General features: G+C 42.4%; 1 protein-coding gene across 1 annotated transcript in view; it reads right to left on the bottom strand.

Moving 5' to 3' along the window:
• The window catches only part of TEAD1 (TEA domain transcription factor 1), a 214,201-nt gene that overhangs the window by 28,501 nt on the left and 157,704 nt on the right, over positions 1–27,996 (bottom strand). Inside the window, exons 6-10 of the mRNA XM_063117294.1 lie at positions 25,904–25,915; positions 23,045–23,179; positions 22,793–22,839; positions 20,485–20,546; positions 17,190–17,314 (exon numbers count right to left, since the gene is read on the bottom strand). Of these exons, the coding sequence (XP_062973364.1) occupies positions 17,190–17,314; positions 20,485–20,546; positions 22,793–22,839; positions 23,045–23,179; positions 25,904–25,915 (381 nt within the window). The remainder of the gene's footprint in view (positions 1–17,189; positions 17,315–20,484; positions 20,547–22,792; positions 22,840–23,044; positions 23,180–25,903; positions 25,916–27,996) is intronic.

Below are 27,996 nucleotides of genomic sequence, written 5' to 3'. Positions count from 1 at the left end.
AACGTTAGCTCTAAAAGCAGCAATCTCCTTCTGGCTAAAGATACTGTTCCAGTTGGTTTCTCCACTGGTTATGGCCACGCACGAGGATATGGGGAAAGATTCATGGGCAGAAAAGATGAGCCATTCTGTATCCAAATTGGGCTGCTCACAAGTTTATCTCCTTACAAGAGGGTTTGATGAGGCTAAAGAGGAGATCTCAAGAAGACTGTATGATTGTGAAATACAATCATCATTGGCTGTCATCAAAGCGAGCCATTCAAATACGATATACAAAAGTATAATTACTGCCCCGGGAAAAGCCCCTTTATACTTAACTTCTGTTACCTCACATGAGTTGAGATGGTTATTTACCCGGTGCAGGTGAAATTCACTCCAGTTAATGGAGGTGAAAGCGCGTTACAGGACCCATCCATGCGCTAAAGCTGACTGCCCAGCCGGCTGCCCCAAAACTGAGGACATGACACACTTTCTAGTTGAGTGTCCAGTGTATGTCGAGCTGAGGAAGCAATACCTTGTGCCCCTGATTCCCGGGTTCAACCACATGTCACCTAAAAATGTAACTCAGATATTATTGTTAGGCTCTGATCATTATATATCGTTCAGGACTGCAAAATTTGTACAGCGGGCGCTGGAGGTACGGAAGCTTTTGTTTGCCATATAGGATCAAATTTTACTAATCTGAGATTACATGCGGGCCAGTACTGGTACTGCAATTGAGCCTACTATCAGTTTTATATTATTAGCTTGTATTATTCTTCTGATTGTGGTGAGATGGTGTATGGACATGCTATTATGTTATTATGTTAATATGTTATTTTGCTACTATTTTATTTGTTTGCGAATGGCCTAGTTGGCTAACAAGCAATAAAGTGAATAAATTCATTTAGGTGATTATAGACGAGGGGTGGGCAACCTTTTTGGGCCATGGACCCAGTTGCACCACCACAAAACGACTGCCATTGGAGGTGTGGCAAAGAACATGTAATCTGCGCAAAACACTGAGTGCAAAAGTGGGGTTGAGCCCTAACATACAAAGTAACTCCTTTGAACCCAGTTTTCAGCACCAACTGAAATCTATTTCACAATAGTCCCAGATACTGGTAAGAAAATGTATTGTGGGGGTGGGGAGGGGATGTCAAGGCCCAACTAAATGAGATGGTGAAACATCCATAATCTGAATTCCTATTTTTTTGGTGTGTGTGTTTTTTTAAAAAAAGAGTAAGTACAGCCATGGAGGCAATTTGGATTGGGGCTGCTGCGCTGAGGAAATTTAAAAACAAACAAACAAAAGCCCTCTTTCCTCCTCTGCTGATTATCTGATTCCAAAGACACACCCCCTAGAATTGAGAAAGGTTTCAGATTGAGAATATGATTTAAGGGGGGGGGAGTTAAAAAAAGATACTTTGCTTACCTGTAACTGTAGTTCTTCGAGTGGTCATCTGGGCAGTCACACATATGGGCTCTGCGCCTGCGCAGGGCCAGCTTCGGAAACTTCTATAGCTGAAAACCTTTTTAGGCAGGAACCCCTCCCCCACCGTCCACTGAGCATGCTTAGGGGTTCCCGCCTAATCCCCTCAGTTCCTGAAACCGCCTAAACAGTCTCACTGAGGAGAACCACCAGGTGATCAAAAATAATGACACCATAGTGGGGACGGTGGGAGGGTTGTGTGACTGCACAGATGACCACTCGAAGAACTCCAGTTACAGGTAAGCAACCTGTCTTTCTTCTTCGTGGTCTCTGTGCATCACACATATGGGTGATTAACAAGCTGACTTACCGGAGGTGGGTGGTGTCAGTTGGTATATGAGTAGTCATAGGATTGCCAATAAGACGGCACGCCCAAAGGCACAGTCTCTGCGCGCCCTGATGTCCAGGCGGTAGTGACTGGCAAAAGTCAGAGGTGTCGACCAGGTGGCTGCTTTGCAGAGGTCTGGTAGAGCGATCCCTTTTTCAAAAGCCGTAGAAGTGGCCACTCCTCTGGTGGAGTGAGAGCGCACTTTCCCCTCCAACGGGAGGCCAGCGAGTTCATAGGCTAATTTGATAGTCTGAACAACCCAAGCAGATATTCTCTGCGGAGATGCTTGGAGTCCCTTTTGTTTGCCCCCATAACAAACAAAAAGTCTTTGGGATCTCCGGAGAGTTGCTGTTCTGGACTGGTAGAAAGCGAGAGCACGTCTTACGTCCAGGGTGTGTAATGTCGCCTCAAGGGGGGATGTCGGCGACGGAAAAAAACTTGGCAGAGTAATATCCTGTCCAAGGTGAAAAGAAGACACAACCTTTGGAAGAAAGGCTGGGTCTAGTCTAAGGACCACTTTGCCAGCATGAAACACCGTATAGGGTGCGTCCATACGGAGTGCCGCTAACTCTGATGCACGTCTAGCAGATGTGATTTCAACGAGGAATGCCACCTTGAAAGTTAGCAATCGCAAGTCCGATTTTGCTAATGGCTTAAAGGGCTTGGCAGACAGTGCCTTGAGCACCACGGAAAGGCTCCATTGAGGAACAAAGGAACGAACTGGTGGGATGGTATTCTTCATACCTTTCATGAAACGTTTGGTTAAAGGGTGGGTGAAGACTGAACATCCCTGAACCCAATGGTGAGAGGCAGAAATAGCTGCCAAATAAACTCTAAGTGACGAGAACTTGAGTCCTTTTTTAAATAAAGAAAAAAGAAAAGAAAGCACAATGGGTAAAGGTGCTGTAAATGGGTTTTCATTTCTGCTGAAGGCAAAAGCAGAAAAAACTTCCCACTTTTTAGCATATGATTTTCTGGTGGCCGGTTGTCTGGCTGCCAGAATAATGTCCCATACATCAGCAGGCAGGGATAGATTATCTATCGTTGCCTGATTCTCCACGCTGTCAGGCTCAGGGACCGGACATCTGGGTGGAGAATGAGTCCTTTCTCCTTGGAGATTAAGTTGTGACATTGGGGCAGTTTGATAAACTCCGCTGAGGACAGTTTGAGTAGCGGAGTGAACCACGGCTGCCTTGGCCACCAAGGTGCTACTAATATGGCGTTGGCGTTGTCTGTGCGCAACTTCAGGATCACCTTGGATAGGAGTGGTATGGGGGGAACAGGTACAGCAGCTGTCCTGTCCACGTCCTCTCGAAGGTGTCTCCTAGGGATCCTGTCCCGTGACCCGCCCATGTGCAGAATTGGTTGCAGATGGCGTTCTCCGGTGACGCGAATAAATCTATTGCAGGCTGTCCCCATGCCTGAAAGATCAGTTCGAGAACAGAGTCTTTCATCTGCCACTCGTGCGTGTCCACGAAGGTGCGGCTGAGGTTGTCTGCCAGGATATTGTCCTGGCCTGCGATATGAATGGCCGATAAGGTCATGTCGTGGGCGATAGCCCAGTGCCAAATGTCCAACGTTAGGGTAATCAGGTCCATAGACTGTGTTCCACCCTGTTTGTTTATATGCCAAACAGCAGCCATGTTGTCTGTATGGATTTGGATGACATGTCCTGACAAGGTCTGCTGAAAGGCATACAGTGCCTTTTGGATGGCCATCAGTTCTAGGACGTTTATATGCCTTTTCCTGTCGGAAAGGCTCCAACGCTCCTGAATTGTAAGATTTTCACAGTGGGCTCCCCAGCCCAGAAGGGACGCGTCTGTCATCAGATGTTGAGATGGCAGTGGAGGTCTGAAGTCCAGGCCCTGCATAATGTTGGACAGATCTGTCCACCAAAGAAGAGTGTCCTTTACTTTGGTAGGGGGCGACAATTTCACTCGATGAGCGTCCATTGTATTGTCGTACTCCCGCAGAAGCCACAATTGTAGAGGTCTCATGTGTAAGCGTGCCCAAGGGACAACGCTGACAGTTGCCGCCATGAGACCTAGTAGTCTTTGCACCTGGAAAGCAGATATGGTCTTGGAGTGAAAAAATTTGAGTGCAACTCGAATTAATGTTGCAGCTCTATCCTCCGGAAGGAAAGCCCTGGAGCGAGTTGAGTCCAGAACTGCTCCAAGGAATTTAATTTTTTGAGTTGGTTGAAAATTTGATTTTTCTTTGTTGATGCAAAGGCCTAATTCGCTAAGGAGATTGATGGTAAGGTGGGTGTTACGGGTGGCTTCCTGCTCCGTACTAGCCACTATCAACCAATCGTCCAAGTAGGGGTAAATCTCTACCCCTCGAGTTCTCAGAAAGGAGCAAACTGGTGCCATACACTTAGTGAAGACTCGGGGAGCAGTAGAAAGACCAAACGGAAGCACTTTAAATTGGAAAATGTCTTCCCCTACTATGAACCAGAGGAATTGGCGATGGTCAGGGTAAATTGAGACATGAAAGTAAGCATCTTTGAGGTCAATGGAAGTAAACCAGTCCCCTTGGAAGAGGAAAGGTAAGATGCTTGCTAAGGAGTTCATCCGGAATTTTTTAGGATTGATGAACTTGTTCAGGTCTCTAAGGTCCAAAATAGGTCTTAGCCCCCCATCCCGTTTAGGAACCGTAAAGTAGAGGGAGTAAAACCTGCACATTAGGGCATGAGTTGGTAATCGCTCTATGGCGCCCTTCTCCAAAAGAGACTTGGTCTCTTGCAATAGAGCGTCTGTAGGTGGAGAGAACCTTGCGGTTCCTAGGGGAGGGAGGGTGGTAAACTCAATTTTGTAGCCCCGAGAAATGATGTTGAGGACCCACCTGTCGGTGGTAATGGTGGTCCAACTATTATAAAAGGGGGCAAGGATGTCACCAAATTTAGGTGCAGAAATTATAATTATGGGGCAGTCAAAGACGCCGTCTTTGACCTTGGTCTGGTTTGCTTCTGATTTGTTTGAAGCGTCCTGAAAATTGTTGCCTCTTGTACTGACCTTGGGGTTGGTACAGAGGGGGTCAATCTTGAAACTGTTGTTGCTGTCTGGGCTGAAACTGTTGTTGAGCCCTAGGCCAGCGTTTCGGGCGGTATGCTCTTTGGATCGGTTGTTGCTGCCCAATTCCCATCTTTTTGGCCGTATTCTTGGCCTTTTGGATGTTCTCCATCGATTCATCGGTGGAAGAATGGAATAGGCCGTCTCCATCAAAAGGCAGGTCCTCAAAGCGGGAGCGTGCCTCTTGAGACAAACCTGCTGACCTCAACCATGCATGTCTTCGTAGGGCTATGGACCCTACCATGGCTTTTGAGGCGCAGTCTGTCGCGTGGCGAGCTGTGTTAAGCTGTTGCCTTGACAGTGTCATGGCCTCAGTGTAAAAAACGTTTGCCAGTTCCCTTTGGTCATCTGGCAGATAACCAGACAGGGATGCCATCTTCTCCCACAAGAGGAGTTGGTATTTTGCCATGGTGGCTTGGTAATTATGCACACGTAATGACAATGCAGTTGAAGAATAGATTCTTCGGCCTATGCCGTCCAGCCGACAGCCTTCTTTATCTACAGGCTCATTGTGTCTCTTATGAGTCCCTGAGATGCCTCTACAATTATGGAGTTGGGCTGGGGATGGGTGAAAAGAAAAGGAGCAGTCTTTTCTTGTATTTTGTATGTATTGTCTAACCTCCTGGACGTTGGTGGCATAGAGGAGGGCAGCTTCCACGACTGCTGTGCAGTGCGTAACAGCACTGGCAGGTATGGGATGGCTGCTGGAGTAGCTGATTAACAGTATGCATTGTCGTACACTGGATCGTTTAATTTTTCAATGGGTTGAGACATTTCAATCCCCAATGATCTCGCCATCCTTTGCACTTGATCGGCAAAGTGCAAAAGTCCGAAGTCCCTACAAGGGCACACATCCGAAGTCCCTACAAGGTCATCAGGGGAGGGAATGGATGGTACCGGTGAAGCCTCTTGGGAGGAGTCAGACTGGTAGTCCTCCTCCGATAAGACGTCCAAAATGCGTGGCATCATCCCTGAGTTCGGACGTGGTTGTAACGCTTGAGTCTGTACCGTGGTGGTCGGTACCGTAGCTCACGTTGGTTGCGGCAAGCACCTCGGTACCGCTGGTTGAGGCGGAGGTGGCATGGCTGCAGCAACCTCCAGGGGCGGTGGACGGGAGACCGTCTCGGAGAGTGGCTGACAAAAACGTGAGTATGGGTCATATGGGCATTCTTGATGGTAGTAATATTCTTGGTGCCCTCTGTGCCTCCAGTCCTCATAGTAATATGGAGGAAAATGTGGGGGTTGCCAATCGGCATAGTAGCCCGTACCCCTCTGTGGGGACCTGGGTCTTTCGCTGTAAGCAGCATACTGCAGACTGGAATGAATTGAAGCCGGTGAACGATCATGGCCATATTCATAAGGAGGTGTTTCTCGGTATCGACAGCCTTCGGTATCGACCTGTGGTTGCTGTTGGTACCGACGTCCGTCGGTATCGATGTCTTCTCAGTACGGAGGGGAAAAACGTCTCCGATCTGCAATGGTATTATCCAGCGAGGAGCCCCTGATTTCACCTTCCGAAATCGATGCCCTTACACTGGGCTCATCAGTCGGGACCGTGACAATATGCAGCGGCGACGGGACCGGCGAGTTAGCAACTGGCTCCTCACGCGGCGGTGGGTTCGGTACTGATGGCGAAGATGGGGTCGCCCGTCTCGGTATCGAAAAAGGTGTCGGTAGCGATAGCCTCGGTATCGGGCTTATCACATGCGAGGGAGGTCTCTGTAGTGAGAGACTCGATATCGGGCTTCTATGCCCTGTGTCGCGGCTCGGTACCGAAGTACTCGGTACCAGGCTCCTTGGTACCGACAGAATCGGTTTCGATGAGTTTTTCTTTCCATTTTTTGTCATGGATTTGCTCTTTTTTCTCTGAGGGTTTTCGGCCTCAGAGTGCTCTCTCTCGCTCTTAGAGATCTTCTTTGCCAGCTTTTTTGCGGACTGAGAGGAGGGGGGAACCGCTAAGGCTTCACTCCTTGTCGGAGGATTTTGGGGCATAGACTCCATCTTGTGTGGAGATGTAGAAACGCGAGCCGCTCTTGGTTTGTCTACTGCCTCTAAAGCCTTTTCCCAGAGAGTAGCCCGAAGGCGCTCTGCGCGGTTTTTTCGTGCCTGCCTTGAAAACTTCAAGCAAAAGGCACACGACTCTACAACATGAGTCTCCCCCAAGCAGAGCAAGCACAAAGAATGTCCATCGGTTTGTGCTATTTTCTGTCCACAACTGGAACACTTCTTGAAGAGGCCTTGATGTGCCATAGGCACCAAGACACCGACCAACAAACAAATATTCTTTTTTTTTTTAAATAGGAAAGATAGAAAACTGGAGAAACAAGAGAAAGAAGGAAAAATTGATAGATTTTTCAGCTATGGTATAACAAAAACGCATTATACCAAGCGAAGTCTCCAAACGCTGTTGACCCACAGGCGGTTGAAGAGAACTGAGGGGATTAGGCGGGAACCCCTGAGAATGCTCAGTGGACGGTGGGGGAGGGGTTCCTGCCTAAAAGATTTTCAGCTTGAGAAGTTTCCGAACCTGGCCCTGCGCAGGCGCAGAGCCCATATGTGTGATGCACAGAGACCACGAAGAAGAATTAAATATTCTCAACACCATGGCTCTAAGCCAAATTGTCCAAGATTGCATTACCATTACAGAAAAGAAGAGAGAAGGGAGAGAAGTTCATGGATTTCCTGCCACCTTGTCTACTTTGGCCTGTTATGGCTTCTCAGTTTTCATACAGGCTCATTCAAGCAATACCTGATGCTCTAATGAGAAGCCACTGAGTCCACCATCATTGTGTTTTATGGGCACTGTTGTCATTTATTGCACCTGAGTTCATTATTCTATGGGTATTAATTGGGTTAGTAAAATGAACTGGGAAGAAGGGGTTGTCTTTTGTGAAAATCTTCATAGGTCATGTCTTACATCATCCACTCACACCTGTCAAAAGTTCTGCTGCAGCAACTTTATAGTTATGAATATACAAATGATAGCCAAGAACAATAAAGGACAGGGCAAATCTGTGAATGTGGGTTGTTGGGGTCTTCTTGTGGAGCAGAAGCCATCTTTAAAGACAAAAAGGAAAAACAAGAAAGAATGAAAAGAAAAGAAACCCTAACTGCATGTCTCCAGATATGCCCTTTCAGGATGTGTAATTATGTGTTCGATCGAGAAGGTGCAAACTGGGTAAATCCTGATAAAAAAAGAACTGAAACAAAATTCTCATACTCCTCTAGTGTCCTTCTGGTTGGTTCCTGTATCTCATGAGAACAATGGCGTCAGTTGAAATGGTGTGACAGGTATTGGAAATAGCAGGTGACTAGGATATTACTATGCAAGGACTTAGTTCCTTACCAGCCCCACATGAGCATATGGTATGAATGGCCCATACTGTGCTAGGATAACAGGGGCATTTTTTCCCTCCACGACAGCTCAACAGCAAACAACTCCTACCTGACATACTACCTGACTGGCTACCGCTAACTGAGAGGAAGAGAATGTATGAGGCAGGAAGACATAGCACTGTGAAATATTTATCAAAGTTATATTTTCCAATAATAGATCATTTAATTAACTTATTCTACTGTTTTGTGAAAGTGCAATGCCTAATGTTCTCATAGGGTTTATACCTACCTGAAATAAGCCTCATCCTCATATGGACACTTTCAGTGCAATTGGCTGCATGTTGAGCTACTGCATATCAGTTTTAACAAAGGACAACACACTGTGCCATCTTTTTACCTGCCGTCGTTGAAGTTGCATCTTCCAAAATATCTGTGGTCAATTATGATGCAAATGATTCACTCAGCTGGTTTTACATTATTAGTATCTGTGGTGCAACCAGTGTTCACAGATAATCTACTGAAAATAGATTCATGCTGTTCTGCAGAAGATACATGCAAAGGCTCTTTAGCTACTAAACCATGCCATTTCTTACATTCTGTAGTTGCTAGAAAATACCCGCAAGCACACACACTGAACATCAGAAATATTTTCCCATCAATTCATAAACATACAAAATATGCTTCTACGATTATTGGAAGACTATACCAGAAGGGCATGTGAAAACATACTGGGATGCTTTGGACATAAAAATAAACTAGAATTCTTCAGGCTTATGATTCCAGCTCGTTAGGAAAGCAACAAGCCAGGGATCCCGGTTTGAACATGACACCAAACAAACCACGGACAGATCTTTGCTGGTTTGTTCAGCTGCTCCCACTGCCAGGAAAAGTGAAATGGGAGCAATCAGGCTGCATGGTCCTTTCTGTCCAAACCATCCCACCATGAGCAGCACAACCCTATTTGGCAATGGCTGTGCCTGGGGTCCATTTGAAGAGCCAATGGAGGAGAGGTGGGGAGACTTTTTTTTGGTCCACGGGTCAGATTGTTTCCAGGCAAGTATGTCAGAGCTCACTTGCCCACTATAGGAAGAGCCACATTATGAAATGGGAGGAACCAAGCCATTGCTGGCATATCTGCGATATGAATGCCCATACACACACATGCATGAGCACACTACAATCAGGCTTTTTAAAAGCCTCCATTGGTATCTGCTGAAAACAGTAATCAGGTAAGGCAGGAGGATGGCAGGCCAAATGGGGACCTCCCTTTGACCATGTTAGGTCCATGGGCAGGAGGATCCCCATCCCTGCAAGAGAGTATTGAGAGGGAGAGGAATCCATCACCACTCCATCCACCCACATTGCAGCTCCCCAGCAAACGTAAACCAACCAATAACCTCTCTCTTTCAAGCCCTCCCATGAAAATCAAATTTAGACACACGTTAGCTGGCAATATTGTTTCTAGGCTAGCCAAAGCGTAAGAAAGCTCCTCACTACATGTATCTATATATTTCCAATTCTATGAAAGGAGGCAGAGGATGGACATGGGTGGAGATGGCAGGCAACGTTAGAAGTAATTTGTTTCTCCCCCATGTGATGTAAAGACAGGAGTGCTGAGTAAAATTTGGCCTGCCTCCTACAAGAGGGGCACAGAACCTCTTTCAGACCCAGAGCTGAATTCCATTTTGGAAAATCTCTCAGGGGACGTATTCCAGTGGTGGGCAGGGCTGGACGCAAGAGATATGGGGCCAAAATACCAGCATATTTTACCTTAAAGCTCTTACTGCCAGCAGCTAAGACTTAGGAGAGACATTTCAACCTTTTCGAATTGGGAGAACACTGCACAAAAGCTGGAAAACCATGAAACTATCAGTGGTTGATGGAAAGGGGCCCATGGCAATCTAGGGAGGCCCAGAGGGCCTGATCAGGACCTCAGGAGAGGCAAATTTGGCCCCTCAGCCTGAAGTTCTGCACTCCTGTACTACAAGATAAGGTCCTCTTTCATCTTTCTATCAAACTCTCTCTTCCTTCTTCCACCCACATGACTCTGGGAGGATCACATGCTACCTCTCAGATGGATTAACTTGGACACAAACTAACTGCAATCCAAAGTACTTTTGGCCTATTGGGCTGTCATGGTTAAAGTACAACAGCTATTACAAGCAACAGCATAAAGAGAAATGATGTAATCAGCTTGTCTTACTACTTTTTGACTTTCTCAAACCAATGGTCAATGGATCAGGTTTTGCTTACAGATAACAGGATTACAGATAACAGGATTCCCAAGTGTCAGGAATGTAATTATGATCTCTATGCCTTTGGCCATAGTGGTTTTTTATGTAGGGGATGAATGTATTTCCATCTTTCAAAGAGAACCTGAGAAGCCATTTATCTCCCCAAGGTCTTCTTGCTGCACTGTGCCATACAAGTATTTATTAACCCTAGTTCATTCCTTGTGCATCACAAACTGCACTGAGTAAAAGAAAGACTTTGGAACATTCAATGCTCAAATGGCATCCAGCCCTCAACCATTTAGACAAAGAGAATCCAGATGAGTTTGAGCTTCAGCTGAAAGTTAAAACTGACTAGCAGTATTTGTCACTGGAATGTACTACCTTTCCATGCTGGGAAAGCGTCCGTTGAAACTAAAATGCAATAGCAGATGAAGTGTTAGGCACCTCGTCTTCTCCTCACTACTGCTTCTCTACTCCAAATCCCTCCCTCCCAAAGATTTTTTGCCCCAACAGAGGTAGATAGAAGGGCTTTACATGTTACTCACATGTAACAACAAAAAGAGAGCTGCCCTTATCCATGAGAAAAGACCGTTGTGTTTCTCATTACTCCTGCTCTCTGCCTACCCAGGAACTAGTGTTTTGCCCAGAGCAAGAGTCAGATCTGAGTTACAGCCAGCCTTAATGGACATTATCCAACTGTGTCATTACATTAATACAAATTACTTTGCGCTAGCATAAGGGACCTCTAGCACAACAGCAATGGCATTGGCTTGCATGACAGATTTTTCAGGGAATCCCATTGCACAAATTAATGCTATTGGCGTTGCGCTAAATCTCCTTTATGTTAGTGCAATATTGCATTAGTGCAATGACACAGTAGAACACTGCTTGTTCCAAAATGGGGGCCAGCTATTTCTTCTTTGTCTCAAAATGCTAGGTGTAACCCAGTATCTGAAACACCTACCACTTACTAATTCATTCATTTTGTATCCTCTATTTTGAAACTGTGTCTAAACTGCATATTTCATGACTACAACTGGCCTAATTCTTTGACTTTTCTGTTGGTCCCCCATCTCCTGTTTGTTTAACTACCTAGCCTGATGAAGAATTCTGGAGAACTCAAAAGCTTGCATAGTCTTTTAGAATTTATTTGGCCCTAATAAAAGTATTCTCCAACTGTAGATTTTCCATGTAACATGTAATTCAAACCTTAGATCAGCCTTCCCAACCTGGTGCCATCCAGATGTGTTGGACTGCAATTCCCATTATTCCCAGCCAATGTGGCCAATGGCCATGGATGGAAATTATGGGAATTGCAATCCAACACACCTGGATAGCACCAGGTTGGGGAAGAAGGCCCAGCTGCCTTAGATATTACATTGTTCTTAGATATGTTGGCTTGAGCAGCTATTTCTCCTCTGTGACTATAAAGTTTTAAAAAAACTGCTTTAGTCCATTATAATTTTAAAGACTTGGAGATCGTTTAGAGCTTGAAGCTGGTGAATAGCGTTGTGGTTTTATTTAATAGGAGTTACAGTTTAAGATGTGTGGTATGATCATCATTGGCTCCTGTTAGATACCCTCTCTTCACCAAAATGGTTCTTCAGGATGATCACCAATTTCTGTATTTAGACATCTAAATAAGGGAGTAAAAGATTTGTTGAGCAATAAACATGAATAAATAGTCTCTATTTATATAAAAGATTAGCCTGCATGATCTGGAATTGTGGGTGGTACTAAGGGCAGCCTATTGCTGAAAATCTTACTACTAAAGCAAAAAGGTTGAAATCTGCAACCTACTTTGGATTATTAAACATACTTTGCCAAAGCTAGTATGTAACATTTGTGATCCAACTTTATGACTTTCCATTCTAACACAGTCAACCTGCAATATGACTTGTCATGAACCATAAGCTGAGCCTTTCTTTCTTTTAAAAGTTAAACAATGATGTAATTCCAATGAGGACTTCCCTGTTTCATTGTCTGTTCTGGTTTGGTGATATGATGACAACGTGAAACATACTGGCCAGAGCTGAGGAGGGAGCAGACAGAAGGAAATATATTTAGCTAATATTAGTTTACACTCCAGCATGAAGAAATAAAATGCATTCGAAGAGCAAAATAGAGCTTGGAAAGGCCCTCAGCTAGAACTGGTGGTGTTAAGCTCTCATTCTAAAGCAGATGTGATCAGCTGTTCCCTCCAAAGATTATACAAGACATTCACACAAATCAGAAGGCTTTGGAAAGTTTATGCTAGGGATAAACCTGGCTTCTAAGGAAGTCAGAGGAGAGAGAAAGAACGGTGTGAGACAAAGCTATTACAGCAAACAATAAATCTGACAGACATTCTGCTACTCATCCCACAACCTTATCATGCCTCAATTAAAAGTCAAGCTAAGTAGAAAGAGAAGTAGGGCTAAGTATTGTAAAATATTTTATTTGAGAAGGGAGTTCCTACTGCCTGCATTTCTTCCACATGAGAAAGATATTTCAGGTAACATTTTTATCACATAAACAAATCCATATGAGATAGAGTATCAACGTTCTTCCAGAACGGATGGACTCATTACAACAGACCAATTTCCGGGGGTGGGGGGTATAGTGCAGGTGGGGGGTATAGTGCATCAAAAGGAGAGTCATGGCGGCTCCTTCAGCTCAGTGGATTATGCAAGTCTAGCATCAGATTTGATTCTGAATAGACACAATGAAGATAAATATCTTGACATGTATCTGTAGAGTACACCTCCATCCTTTCCAGCTGGCAGACAATATCTTCTAAGTCCCTCTTTAATTATATTGGAAAAGGAAAGAAAAGTTTATTGTGAAAGGGAATTTATCTCTGTTGCCCTGCCCTTGTCTTTCCGTTGGTGAGCAGATCTAAGGCTCCTGCTCAGCTTCACAAACCACCCAACTCTTATTGTTGTTCTGGTGGCTTTTATTGACTATGTTGCTGTATCAGCAGCTGCTAAATATATTCCTACAAAAAGAGTCGCGGCAATAGCAGCACAACTGCTCTAGTGGCAGCCTGTAATAATTTAGCCCCCGTTCATTAGTTGAAGAGAACATGAAAATCTGATTAGGAAGTGATGATTAGGGAAGACCAAGTCTCCTGATTATGTATTTATTTATAACAGTGTAGGCTGGTGCTTTCAGGTATGAAATCTAAGACCTGAGTCTCATAGCTTTCAAGTATGTAGGCAATCAATCTAAACATCTGGTTCCAAGGGCTGTTTCAATGGGTTACTCTTAATAGTTGTGTGTTACCTTGTAAGAGGCAAGTCATCCCTGCTTGTAAAGTTGAACTTTATTCACCATTCTGAAAAGCAGCATTGAAAAAGGAACTATATTGTATCTCTTAATATCTGTACTGTTGTACTATTTTTCACTCATAGTCATATTGTTATGAAGGTTCCTCTGATGTAAGGTTACTGTGCTACATTTCTGATCTCCATTATTCTAGGAAAACATTATCTTGTTAATGTCTTCTTGCAAGGGTACATACATTCATTGGTTTTCAGAAAAGAATTATAAAAAGCATATAATGGCTTTGCAGACTATTGTATTTTGCAAGCTGTTTAACAAAAAGAAAGGCCATATATTCCATGTGTTCTTGAGTGTATTTGGTTTTCAAGGGGGGAAAATCTACATAAAATGGCAGGCTTAACAACAGGTTTCACCACCAGGAAATAAAACAAGTACTTTGATTTCTGCTCTTTTGTGACACGCTTCACAGATATCAACTGATGCTGAAAACACTTTTAAGGGAAACATATGAACATAAAAATAACCACTATAAACCATTTCATTAAATGAGGTCATTACTCTTTCACAAAAGTCGTAGTCTTTCCTGCAAGTATGTGGTGCAAAATCCAGCTTCCAGAATATGAAATAAAAAATATAGACCATATCATTCTCAGACTTTTACATTCAGCAAGCCTGTGTGCTATTTATTTATTTTATTTAAAAACAGGAATATCAATCTTCTCCTTGATACTTAAAACAGATTACAATAAAAACCGTTATAACAGCATATACTTATTCCTCAAAAGCTATGGTTTCCCAACTTCCTGCCTTCAGGGAATTCATATGAACAAAGGAGTCTAGTGAGTCAGACCATCCAGCCCAATATTGTCTATTCAGAGTGGTGCTGGTTTTCAAGATTCCAGGTAGAGAAAGGGTCCGTTCTGTATGTTCTAATCTTTACAGTAACTCACGTATGTATGCCATGGAATCCTAGCACACTGAAGAGGATTGTAGAGTGTGCTGTAGCGCTCACACAGATCATGCGAAGTAGTGGTCATCCCTGTTGACCACATGAATAGAGTATATGATCACTAATACTCTCTTATGACTGAAAAGAGAAGGTTGGTAATGGAGAACAATGGATCTTCCAAGGAAGATAGTCAGCTATTATTAACTTCCTCGTTTGAGACTCATCATTATCGTCCATGAAAAGCTAGGGTTATCCAGAGCAGAAAATTCGGACAAGTTCCAAATTAAGGAAGATAGCCTCCTCCCCCTCTGCATTTGTCTGCAGAAATTATACTACAACTACTTATTATTTCTACTACTGCCATTAGTGCATATGCTGCCTTAGAAATAATATTGACAAAACAGACAGGTTGCTATCCCCCAAAGATCTTAAAATGTAACAGAGAAAATGGGGAAAAAATAGGAAAAGTGAGAGAGAATGTAAGGAAGAGTGATTTGTGGATGATTGTATTTAAACATTCTTCAAGCTTGGGTGCAACTGGGAATGATGTTTAATGGGAAAAGCCAAAGCCATGTAGAAAAAGAGGGTTTGAGGAAGAATTTGAAGGATGGGAATGTGGTAGCACGATATACATGTCCAGGGAGGGAGCTGCAGCCACAGAGCGGAGTGAGTAAGAGATCTTCTGGCAACTGAGGGTGGCAGATTGGAGGAATGGAGGTCAAGTGCAGGATCATAATGAAAAACAAGGCTAAGATATTAGGTGCGGCAAGCCTTGTGGGGCTTTGAAGGCAAGACCTATGAGTTTGCTGGATAAAGAACTGGAATTGAAGCCAGTGAAGAAAGGGTCATCACATGGTTTAAGAGATGGGAGAAGTAAATGGTTTGGGCAGCAGAGTGTTGGATAGAGGAAGGAGAGAAGAAGGCAAAAGAGGAGAAGTTTGCAGTAGTCAAGACAGAAGATGACTAGAGCATGAACTAGTTTTAACCAAGGAGTCAGAGAGGAATGGGCAGATTTTTGCGATGTTGAACAGGGAAAAGCCACAATTTGGCAATTGACTGAATGTGGGGCTGCAAAGGTCAGAGAAAAGCAAATAAATAAATAAATACAATCAGAAATATAGTCATGGCTGCATTTTTGGACAAGAGGATGAATGTAGTTGACAGATTTGGCGAAGAACCAAGAAGAGGCAGACTTAGGAGGAAAAGTTAGTAATTCAGTCTTCCATATATTGAGCGTGAATGGTGATACCCAATTGGATATATTAAACAGGATAGCAGAGGGGGAGAGGTCTAGGTAGAGAGTTTCAGTTGGGTACCTCCAACACAGAGGTGGTACTGATGAGGTTACCCAAGAAAACTGTTTAGACAAGAGTAGGGGACCAATAAGGGAACCCTGAAGGCCCCAGTCATGAAGAGAAAAGGCAGAGAAGTTTTCTTCAGTGGAAAAACCGAAAATAACTGACTGATACAACAAGAACCTGCTAGAAACAATCATGGATACCTAAGCCATGAAGGGAGAAGTTGATTCACTGTAATGAATGACATTGGAAACATCAAACGATGACAGGAACAAAGTAGACATCTTTGATTTACCAGTGAGGTTATCTGTGAAGATAGCAAGAGCAGGTTCACTGGAGTGCAGAGTGTAGTAGCCAGATTGTGGTAGCCAGAGTGTGGTAGCAGATTTCAAGACAGAAATTTGAAGAGAGAAAGTCAAAACAGCAGGAGTGAGCAGAATGCTCCAGAAGTTTCAAGGCAGAGAAAAGCCTAGACTGGCCAGTACAGAGTGGTTGGAAGAGCTTTTAAGGAATTGAGATTTGACATGACCCTGCCATTGGACAAAATGTACAAGTGCACAAAGTGCCCCTGAAGGGGTGTGGTAAAAACATGTCCACTTCTCATAATGGTACAACCTACTCTCTTTCATTTTATTCTCCCATGTTGTATTCTATACAGTTCATGGTTACTGAAAGCCACTCAGAGATATGCTGAACTAGTTTATTCAGCATTCTTATTCAAGAAGTTATGCTCTTTGCCCTAGCAAGTGACAATAGAATATGATCACACTAATTTCAGATTAAGCATTTGTTCGGGTTACATCCCTGTTGAGCACAACATGCAAATGTGTTTTAAAGGTTAACATTTCTAACGTGCAACATTGAAGGCAGGTATTCTTGGAAAAGTTTAAAGTATGTTCTTAATCTTTCTTTTCAGCTCAAATCTATCCACAGTTTAGTCATACTGGACTAAATTAGTTCAGCAAAGCATTATAATAGGATATAAAAGTATGCACAAAACAACAATAAAAGACGTCACCTTCTCATGTTTGCAGAAATCCTTTGCTAATCAATAGCTTCAACATCAACAGTTAAGAACAGAAATGTTCTACAGCAGAAAGCAAAACCTTACCGACACAGGACATATCTACAATACAAACCTAACAATGCAGTGGGAAAAGTCAAAAGAATTCATTACAAAACTGTGAGGTGAAAGAGGCACAGCAATGGCTCTACATGGCATATTTCAGAGCAACACTTACAGAATCAGGGTCTCTTTGTTGTTCAAGAAAAGCTGAAAATTCCACCAGTCTGAGTTTAGTTGTTCCAATAGATCGACCTTGCCAAGCAGGAACTGAGGGTGCTGGAGCTGATGCAGGTTCAAAACCTGAAGGGCAAATAATCATCCTTATGAAGTCATTAAATTCTGGATTGTATTATTTATTCTTGTAGATGAGCAAAACATGATGCTAGCTGACCCTATTATAACTGTTACAAATTCAACTGTTTTTATGCTTGCTCTCAATAGCTTGCAAAAATGGACATTGTGCATTGGTACAATTTGTCTTTTGCTTTTTGTTAAAGTTCTGATTTTATTCACATTTTTCTTTCTTCTTTGCAAACCAATGGAAACACATCAAAGATACTGTTGTGGGCCTGTGCAGCTTCTGTATTGATTACAAGTAATCTCTTTAAACATTGCCGCCCCAAATAATGAGAGCCAAAGAAAAGAAAAGAGAAATATAACAACAAAAAACAAAACACGATGAATGATAAATCTCAAGATTAACATGGTTTGAAGGATATGCCAGTTATGTCTGTATAGATAAGGGGGGGAACAATATTATGAAACCATTTATGAGATCAATAATCGTATAGAGTTGGAAGGGGGCATTAAGGCCATGACTCCAACCCCCTCCTCAGAACAGGAATCCAGTTTAAAGCATCCCTGACAGATGGCTGTCCAGTTTTTGCTTGAATACTGCCAGTGATGAAGACCTCATTTTATTTATTTATTACATTTTTATACCGCCCAATAGCCGAAGCTCTCTGGGCGGTTCACAAAAATTAAAACCATAATAAAACAACCAACAGGTTAAAAACACGAATACAAAATACAGTATAAAAAGCACAACCAGGATAAAACCACGCAGCAAAATTGATATAAGATTAAAATACAGAGTTAGAACAGTAAAATTTAAATTTAAGTTAAAATTAAGTGTTAAAATACTGAGAAAATAAAAAGGTCTTCAGCTGGCGACGAAAGGAGTACAGTGTAGGCGCCAGGCGGACCTCTCTGGGGAGCTCATTCCACAACCAGGATGCCACAGTGGAGAAAGCCCTCCTCCTAGTAGCCACCTGCCTCACTTCCTTTGGCAGGGGCTTGCGGAGAAGGGCCCCTGTAGATGATCTTAAGGTCTGGGCAGGTACATATGGGAGGAGGCGTTCCTTCAAATTACCTGGTCCCAAACCGTTTAGGGCTTTAAATGTCAATACCAGCACTTTGAATCGGGGCAGTTGGTTCCACTGTCTGGCTGTTCTGTTCATTAGGAAGTTTTTCCTGATGTTCAATCAAAATCTACCTTACTGAAACTTAAGCCTGTTATTTCATATCCTACAGTCCTAGATGATAGAGAGCAGGTTGTGGCCCTATTCTGTGTGACAACCCTTTTGGTACTTGGAAAGTACCGTCATATCCTCCCTCAGTCTTCTCTTCTCAAGGCTAAACATGCTCACTTCCTTCAATCTTTCCTCATAAGACTTAGTTTTGAAACCCTTGATCAACTTTGTTGCCCTTCTCCATTTTATATCTGTGCGTTTGATTTTTCCCCCTAAATGAAGACCTTTGCACTTGCCTCTGTTAAATCCCATTCTGTTATTTTCTGCCCAGTTTTCTAACCTATTAAGATCATTTTGAATTTTGTTTCTGTCTTCTAAAGTATTAGCTATCTCACCAAATTTTGTTCCAGCTTCAAATTTGATCAGCATTCCCCGCATCTCTTCCTCCAATTATTTAATACAAATGTTGAAGAGTACAGGGCACAGGAGCCTGCAGCCCCTGACTTGAAGCCTCTCCTCTAAGTTAATGAGGAAACCATTGATATGGATTCTTTGAGGAGAGTTCTCCAGCCAGCTCTGCATCCACTAATAGTAGTGTCAGCCAGCCCACACTTAAGTGGCTTTCTAATCAGAATATCATAGGCACTATGTCAAAAGCCCTGATGAAGTCAAGATATAGTGGGGATGTTCTCACAAAATGAGAGCAAGACACAGTGAGGCTGCGGCACATGCAAGTCAACTGTGACCACCATTTTGAATATGCAACTCTTCTTCAGGGGTAGTTGTGTTCTGTGAACCAGGCAAGTGGGGGTTATGCAATGGTTAAGCAGCCCTCACATAAACCATGGTCTGTTTTATGGCTATGCAAGAATGTATAACCCTTACATAATCCACACTCACCAGTTTCGCATGAACAGACAACTCCCAAATGGGGGTTGCATGTGCAACTTGGCACCTGTGGACACTGCAACTCAATGTGGATTAAATAGCCCACGATGACACACACACACAGACACACACACACAGACACCCCAGCATATTGTCTGAATCCAGTCATATCTACAGCATTTCCTTCAACACCCTAGGATGCAATTCATCTGGATCTGAGGACTTGAACTCATTAAAGCTGCTTAGATATTCCCTGATCATCTCTCGGTCAATCTCAAGATGAACTCCTTCCTATTCCTTTACCCTTTTGTCATGCATGCCAGATGGAACACAGATCCTGTTTTGAGAGAAGATTAAGCCAAAATTGAGCAGTTCCACCTTTTTTCCTTTTTCTTTTGGTCACCCATCACCATTTTGGCATATTCATTGATCGAACCAATCATGAGTTTTTTATTTTAATTGATTTCTTGTCAACCAGACCAATAGGTATGATGTTAGCTTTAGAAAAGCCAGTTTTGTGCTATTCTCTCACTGAAGCTTCTTCAGTGAGGAATTCAGGTATACCCAGCAGGCCACTGCTATGCTCAGAAGCAGCAGGTACTCTTACATAATCCACACACATATTTTATAACCTCTAATGAATATGCAAATAATCTTTTACACAAACTCATACATATGCACATTCATTCCTTGTAATTGACCAAAGAGTGTATCAAATTCCTTTGTATATTTTTATATACTTTTAAGGACTGCAACCTGCCTGAAGCCCAAATATGGTATCATATTTTAATTTATTTTATTTATAGGCTGCCTATTGAACAAAAGAGCCCTCACAAGTCATCTTACAAAATTCATAAAACATCAATAATACAGTTAAAATCCAATTAAATAACCTAATAAGTAATAAAAGCCAAAGAACAGGAGTAAAACCAACCCAATGCAAACATTAAAACCAACCAAATATAAATATGCACTAAAATAATTTCCATCAATAATTTCCTTAAAACCATTAAGAGAAGTCCACTGAGAATAAATGCATCCCTAGAGCTCTTCTGAAGGACTTCAGATCCAAGAAACTCAGAAACAAACAATCAAACCAGTAAATTTTACCTGAAATGGGGGTTGCGACTGTTGGCTGTATAGGGTAGGTCTGCTGAACAAATGGCTTTATGCTGAAATAAACCATTGGACAATAAAGTCAGTCACTATTAATAGCAATATTTATTAAGAAAAAACTAGCATCTTTTGGTAGATGCTTTCTGGGGCAGTACAACAATGCTTCTTGCAAACTTCCTTCTAAAGTAGGGTTCTTAAATGTATCTATTTATTTATTTACTGTACTTTTAAACTGCCCAATAACTGCAGTTCTTTGGTTGGTATACAATACATACAAAGTCTGAATAGTTATGATCTAAGACAAAAAAAAAGCAAAAGAAAAGAAAAGAAAAGTCCTAGTAGGAGCTGGTAGAGCATATTTAGTGTTGTGCCAAAATTCTGCCTGCCTTTTCACAACCTCTTTGTTTCTCTGCAAAAGCAGCAATTGTTTTTCTACCTCCTTTGCAGGGATTTTGAGAATTCTGGAGACATTTCTCAAGATCCAGGGCTTCAGTGCTCATCTTACTATAAGGAGGTGGCTGAGGGGGTGCGGTGGTAGTCTGTGTGTACCCTCTTCATTTCACCATTTTTATCTTGTCTTGTCTTTGCAGACTCTCTGGCTGCTTGAGCTTTCTGAAAACCTTCTAGAGGAATTAACCAGTCCTCTAGGGGGCTTTTCAGAAAGCACAAGCAGCCAGAGAGGCTGCAGGACAGAACAGGAAAGAAATGGTAAAATAAACAGCACACACAACCCCCTCAGCCACCCCCTTGCAGTAAGATAAGCAGGGAAGCCCTGCACCCTGATCCATTTCTCTGAAAACCTCACCACTTCCCACAATTTTGGGTGCCATTTCTTTTCACCCTTCCCCCCAACTAATGGTCAAAAATAGATATATAGAAAAATTTGGAACGGTGCTAAGCTTATTGTTTAAAGAGTACATGCTATGAGCAGGAAGTATCTGGTGTTAAGGCATGTGCACACTAAGAAGCCTCAGGAAAACCAGCAGACTCAGCACCCTCTTCTGTAATATGGGGAGAACATCATTATCATCATCAATCTGCATTACAGCATTTTTGTAAGGAAAACAGTCATAGTATATATGAAGTGCTTTAAGAATTATTGCCATACAGTACCCAAAGTAGAGAAACACCACACTCCCCAGTATGAAAATGCATGCATGCAAACGGCCGTTGTTCAAGACTTTCCATGTATCATATACTGATACGGTTTCAAACTTGGGAGATTTAAATTGGGGAATCTTTCCTTCTTGCATGGCAAATGCAGGCTGAGCCAGGACTGACTCTCCCCCTGTCCCCCCCACCCCACCCCAGCTGCTCATATTGCACTAATGAGGATGGTGAGGTCAGTATTCTAGTTCATAGGTCAAATCAAGACAGGCTAGAAATACTCATAGCTTTCTAGCAACTGATCATGGGGATGTTTGGACACGACTCCCTGCTGTCATCTCAACATGTCGTGTAGCCTGGAACAGATCTCAGGATTGTGACATCCACTCCATTCCTTTTAGTACATTTATTTATTTTAACGTTTCTTGCCTTCTTTTCAGCCATAGCTCTCAGAGATATACAGAGATACATGGAGATATAAAACACAATATACATTCCAATGAATGCTTGAACTGGGAGATCCCCATCAGTATTTGAATGCAGTATTTGATCCTGAAAATTAAACTGAACCTAAAATCAAGGCAGATCCCACTTTCAAATTATCCACAAGATCCCTAAAACTGGATATGATGTTAATGCATGTAGAAGCATTTAATATGTCTATTTGTTTTTTTTGTTATTTGAAAAGCACTGCAGTTACGGTAGGGATTAGTATCTAGTCTTGCAGGGTTTAATCCTGCCAACCTCAAGCTCCTTTTGAAAATATCACCCCATTAGCCCCAGGAGGGAACATGTTGAGGCCAATGTGCGTACACTTGAGATCTGCTCTGGATCTCATACAAGTAGAAATGAGAAGCTGAAACTAATTTCTGAAAAGCCTGAATCCTGTACCAAAACACCCTATGGTTTGATTCTCATAATCCACACTTTGGAAAATGTATATATTTCAGGAACTAATATTAATTACAAAAAACATTCCTGTTATATAAGTGTGTAATCTATTTCCACCACCACCACCCAGTCTGCTCATTACTTGCTTCAGTTATAGCCTCTGGTATTGAATTCCTTTGGCTAAGTAGACATCATTTTGGATACACAAGCATTCAAATAAACATATCACTACAAATGTGTACTACTACATAAATGACACATACATGTAATCAGAGAAGTAGGCTCTTTTCCCCAAAAAACTTACTCTTGTGAAGATCCAGGCTGTCCTGTTTGTATCATCCCTGGCCAAAACTAGACAGAGTAAAAAAAAAGAAAAGAGAAACAAACTTTTTCAGTTGCTTTATTTAATAGCACATTTCCTTCATTTTTTTCTTCATGAAAGAACATTATAACCAGAGAGGGAAGCACAGTTTATGCATAAATTAATTGATCTAGACTTCGTTTCCTGCCAATCATTATTCTGAAATGTACTTTTTATTGCCACCAATTAACTTACTCCAGGTGCTCCAGGAAATGTAGGACGGGGAATTCCTGGCAGGCCCAACTTATTGTGAATCGCTGTTGCAGATACTATTTGAGCTGATGACATGGCTGCCATGTGCTGGAGTGCTTTGTCCTTTGCAGTCTGATCCTTTAACATGACAATTACAGGCAATCATTAATACACTGGACACAACCAATCACACTGAGCAAGCACAGCTAGAAAGCACATATGCTAAAATTAAAACGGCACAGGAAATGTGAAAAATAAAAGCATACCATGCAGAAAAATGTAGCACAGGAGCTAAAATACATTCAGATTGCCTCAGGCAAAGTTCTCTGCTCAATATTATCATGACTCAGTTTAATTCCGAATACAATTCTCTACTGAAAAACAATAGGGAGTCAACTGAATCAGAACTGAAAACTGGACCGTAACTTCATTTATTTCCCCCCACATACCAGAACAGAGCCTTAACTATTATTGAAATTCTTTGTTGAGGCCAAACTGGAACACAATGGCAGCAACAAAATCATGTTACTACTTCAAAATGAAGATTGGACTGTAAAAATCCAACTATCTGATGGGGTACTTAAGTCCTCTTCAAGGCTGCAGTTCACCCTAACAACCTGGAGGAAGAAGGGCTAGAGGGCAGCCCTGCAAAATACCTCTAACACACTGTGGTGTAGTGCTCAGGTTCTATCACTACCTGTTGAAATTGTTGAAACCTGAAGCAAGGATACAACCCAGCAAAAGTGACGTGTTTTTAAAGCCTGTTGATTTCAGTGGGCAAGAGCAACACTATGGAATTCATTACCACATGATGTAGTGATGGCCACCAATGTGGATAGCTTTAAAAGGGGGTTGGATAAATTTCTGAAGGAGAAGGTTATCACTGGCTACTAGTCCTGATGGCTATGTGCTACCTCCAGTATTAGAGGCAGTAAGCCTATAAACCCCACTTACTGGGGAACATGGGTGGGAGGGTGCTATTGCACTGTGTCCTGCTTGTGGGTCCCTGGTCAACAGCTGGTTTGCCACTATTTGAACAGAATGCTGGACTAGATGGATCCTTGGTCTGATCCAGCATGGCTGTTTTTATGTTGTTACACATGTGCTTTACTCTTCCATTGAAATCAATGGGATTTCACAATGGTCAAGTTAGGTTGGACTGAACCCTTATGGGCTTGACCCCACGAAGTAGGACCCCCTGATCCACAGATTGTGAGACACTTTATTCCAGAAGGCGCAACCCTATGTGTGTTGAGACAGAAAAAAGTCCTACAACTGGCTGGGGAATGCTGGGAGTAGGAGGTCTTTTTTCTGTCTCAACATGCATAGATTTGCGTCCTAAATGATATAATTTGTTTGTTTATTTATTTATTTATTTATTACATTTTTATACCGCCCAATTACATTTTTATACTGCCTAATAGCTGAAGCTCTCTGGGCGGTTCACAAAAATTCAAATTCAGCAGGGGGCTGTGTCCAAAGAGACTGTGGCAGCAAGGTCCCCTTACTCCCAATATTAATGATGCCAGGATCAAGCAAGGATCATAGGCTGCTGTACCTGATCCTAGATCAGGATTTCCTGAAGTCAATGGCAGGAGCAGGGGGACTGATCTGGAGAAGCCTGAACCCTAAGTGCAGCAGGCAGAAGCTACAGCTCTGTGTACAAGGCAAGAGCAGTCAGCTAAGTTCCTAGGACAACGGTGGGCCACATGTGGACCTCCAGAAGTTGTTCAGCTGCAACTCCCATCAGACCTAGCCAGCATTGCCAATAGTGAAGCTGCAGACCAACAACATCTTGAGAGGTACAAGTGCCCCCCCCAATCCTAAGACTTATACCAGTCTAGAGACTGTAGAAGGCTCTGATTCTTGCATGGAATACAGCCCAGGGGAGGTCAGCTAGGCTAGGTCCCAGCCTCAGTCCAAGAAGTCTGAGTTCAAGCCCTATAGTCCCTAACAAATTCCGTTCCCTTCTTATCTCATAGGATCAGGGCAGGTGACAACTGTTTTAAAATAGAAAACAAATATAGGCAAGCCTGGGACAGGTGTTCAAATCCTACACAAGATTGGAAAAGCACCAGTCTGGCCCAACCCCATGACATGTTTAGCGCACAACTACCTGAAGAGTTTGCTTATTTGACTGCACACTTTGCATAGAACCTACGTTCAAGAGATAGGGGTTGCATGTTAATAATGCAACCATGTAGGTAGAGCCAACTGCATGGGGGAAACACATTTGTTTGGTCCTGCCCATATAGGTGCATCATTCATGCACACATATACAGCCCTCAGCCATGTGGGATCCCTCTGTAGAGAGGGGCTCCTATGTGGCTGTAGCTGAACAGACACTGGCCAGGCACAGATTTAGATACAGATGGAACTACAGCTCTTGCCCCCAGATCTTTTTCTGGGATCATTCTCTGGCTGTTAGCAACAGGCAAATTTGACTTTAGTGAAATTAGGGTGACTTAAGTGTGCTGTTTTATACAATATTTCAGATCACCAGTTTCCTCGTGTAGAAAAATAACGGATTTCGCAAATGCTAAACTTTGGATATAAGACATAATAATGAAGGGAACTCAAGCACTAAGAGGCAGATTCATTGTTACAAGCAACGTCGCAAGCATGCTGGCCAGGAATGCATGCCATCCAATACGGTATACAAATTCACACACATATTCCCTTGAAAGCCCATACATAGTAATGAGAGGGTGAGCGGCTTCTTCATTTGAACAGCTCCTTTAGAAACAGCACAGGCTAATAGTACAGTTAAAGCTAGCTAAAAAGTAAATATATATAAATATGTATATATATCTGCCAAGCACAGCTGAAATACATAATACTTGCTTTAATGAAAATACTTACCATGCTTGTTACCTGGATGTGACAACAAAAAGTTTGTTAAAAGGCTTCTGTACAAGTGCAATTTCTTAGTAAAATACTCTACAGCACAATTACAAAGAGAGGGGGTTCCTAATCATTTCATCCATAAGAGTTTAAAAGGAATTAATAATTTTCACCAAGGATCTGATTCATCAAAAGAATAAAAGGACTAATCATATTCATTCCTACCATGCTGATAGAATTAAATGCCTGGTCTGGCAACTATTAGGTCGTCAGGCTGCTTAGAAACCTGTGAAAACTCCTGTATTGAAAACTAGACATTGCCTATTTTGAGCTAGCGTATTGGGGGTCTGGCAGCAGGGGGAGCAGCTGCTTCCAGCAATGTCTTCCCCTCCATCCTGCGCAGGATGCGAGACAGAAACCTGATCAGGTGTTAATGCTTCCAGAAGCGACCTTAACACCTGTGGACCCATCTGCAGCTGCTCCTGCACAGTCACAGGGGAACTGGCTGGGAGCAACATGCCTGCTGAAGAAACCACGCCTTCAGCAACAGTAGCAGCAGGGATGCAGTAGAGTGAGAAATCTACTTATTCAAAAAAAATTGACCCAACTACCTGACCTATTTCTGGCTTCTAAGCTTTTGGGCCACACATTATTATTTTAAATGGCTAGACAGTGAATCTTCTTCTGAGTGAAAAAAAATGCCTTCCATTTCGAAACCAAATTTAAAGTAAAGGGGCCTTGTTTGTTTTGTTCATGCTGCAGAGGATATCACAGCCAGAGCCCAGTTATCCCAGTAATTTGAGTGTCCAGGTCTTCATGCTAGCAAATAGACCTGGAGATTCTGCTCTGTATCCAGGCAGGGTGACAGCAGACCATGCTCCTATAGTATTTAAACCAACCCTAGCCAATCAATACCCCAATTCCATTCTGTGTTTTAAGAGAGATTTGGACATCAGCATATACAGACCTGATTCCAAGTAGCTCACTAGGTTATGTTTCATTATCAGATTCAATGACATTGAGTCCAGGTCTAGGATAATATTCTTTCAGAAACATGGAATGTCTACGTTGGGTCAGAGTGAAGGCAAGGTGAAGCAGCTAACACAATCATATAATTTGTTTCAAAAAACTGTACTTTGGGGAAAGTAATTTTCAACCAAGTGACACTTCTGAGGGGTGGGGTGCCTTGCTTGTTGCATCTGGCTTGCTTGGGCTAGTTAATCACTGTGTGGACAGAATGCTAGATGAGATGGACCTTCGGTCTGATCCAGCAGCATGGCTCTTCTCATGTTCTTATTCCAAAACCATTTCTTGCCTGAAGGAACCTCTGGCAAGATGTGTCTTGCTTGTTAACAGCAACATTGATGACCCACTATAATCTGGATTATATGGTTAATTTGTAAAGGAGTTCATGCATGAAGAATTGTATCATATCATTGGGGATGGATGGGATTAAGTAGCATCAAAGGTTCCTGCCAGTCAGTCCATGATTTTATGATTATATCAATTCTACATAATGAAAAGGGAGCTTTACTCCTCCACTCATATGCAGTTATTTCTGGGGTAACTCATAACGACTGATTAATCACATATTAAAATGCTGCATGACAGTTTGAGCAGCTAGTGAGGAAGACTACATCCAATTAAAACTGGATGGGGAATTTAGGCAGGCAGATTAGCAGTAATTACCTAAACTGGAATTAGGCCAAGATACATGACTTAACACCCATTTTCTCTACCTCTGAGTGCACTGGGATCTTTAATGAACACAAGTGATCAAGACCTTGACTTCCTAAGAAAATGAGTGTCTGTTTCCACTGTCAGTTATGCTGCAGTAAATACGAAATAGCTTAACTGGAGTAAAATTAAATTATGCAAGTACTAGTGCAAATGTGAACAGAAATTTGGCTTACAATATTATTCCTTAAAGTGCCATGATGAGATACTGATGACATCACTTCTAATGTTATTTCCTGTAGTTTAAAATGTTCCTCATTTAGTATTAGTCTGGTCTAACCTTCTTTAAAACTTTGGAACAAAATCATCATCATCATCAATTTATTTATTTATTAAAACATTTGTATCCCACCCTATATCACTGGGATCTCAGG

Source organism: Elgaria multicarinata, chromosome 2, assembly GCF_023053635.1.
Source record: "Elgaria multicarinata webbii isolate HBS135686 ecotype San Diego chromosome 2, rElgMul1.1.pri, whole genome shotgun sequence".
Taxonomy (NCBI): domain Eukaryota; kingdom Metazoa; phylum Chordata; class Lepidosauria; order Squamata; family Anguidae; genus Elgaria; species Elgaria multicarinata.
This window is presented reverse-complemented; position numbering and strand designations above follow the sequence as displayed.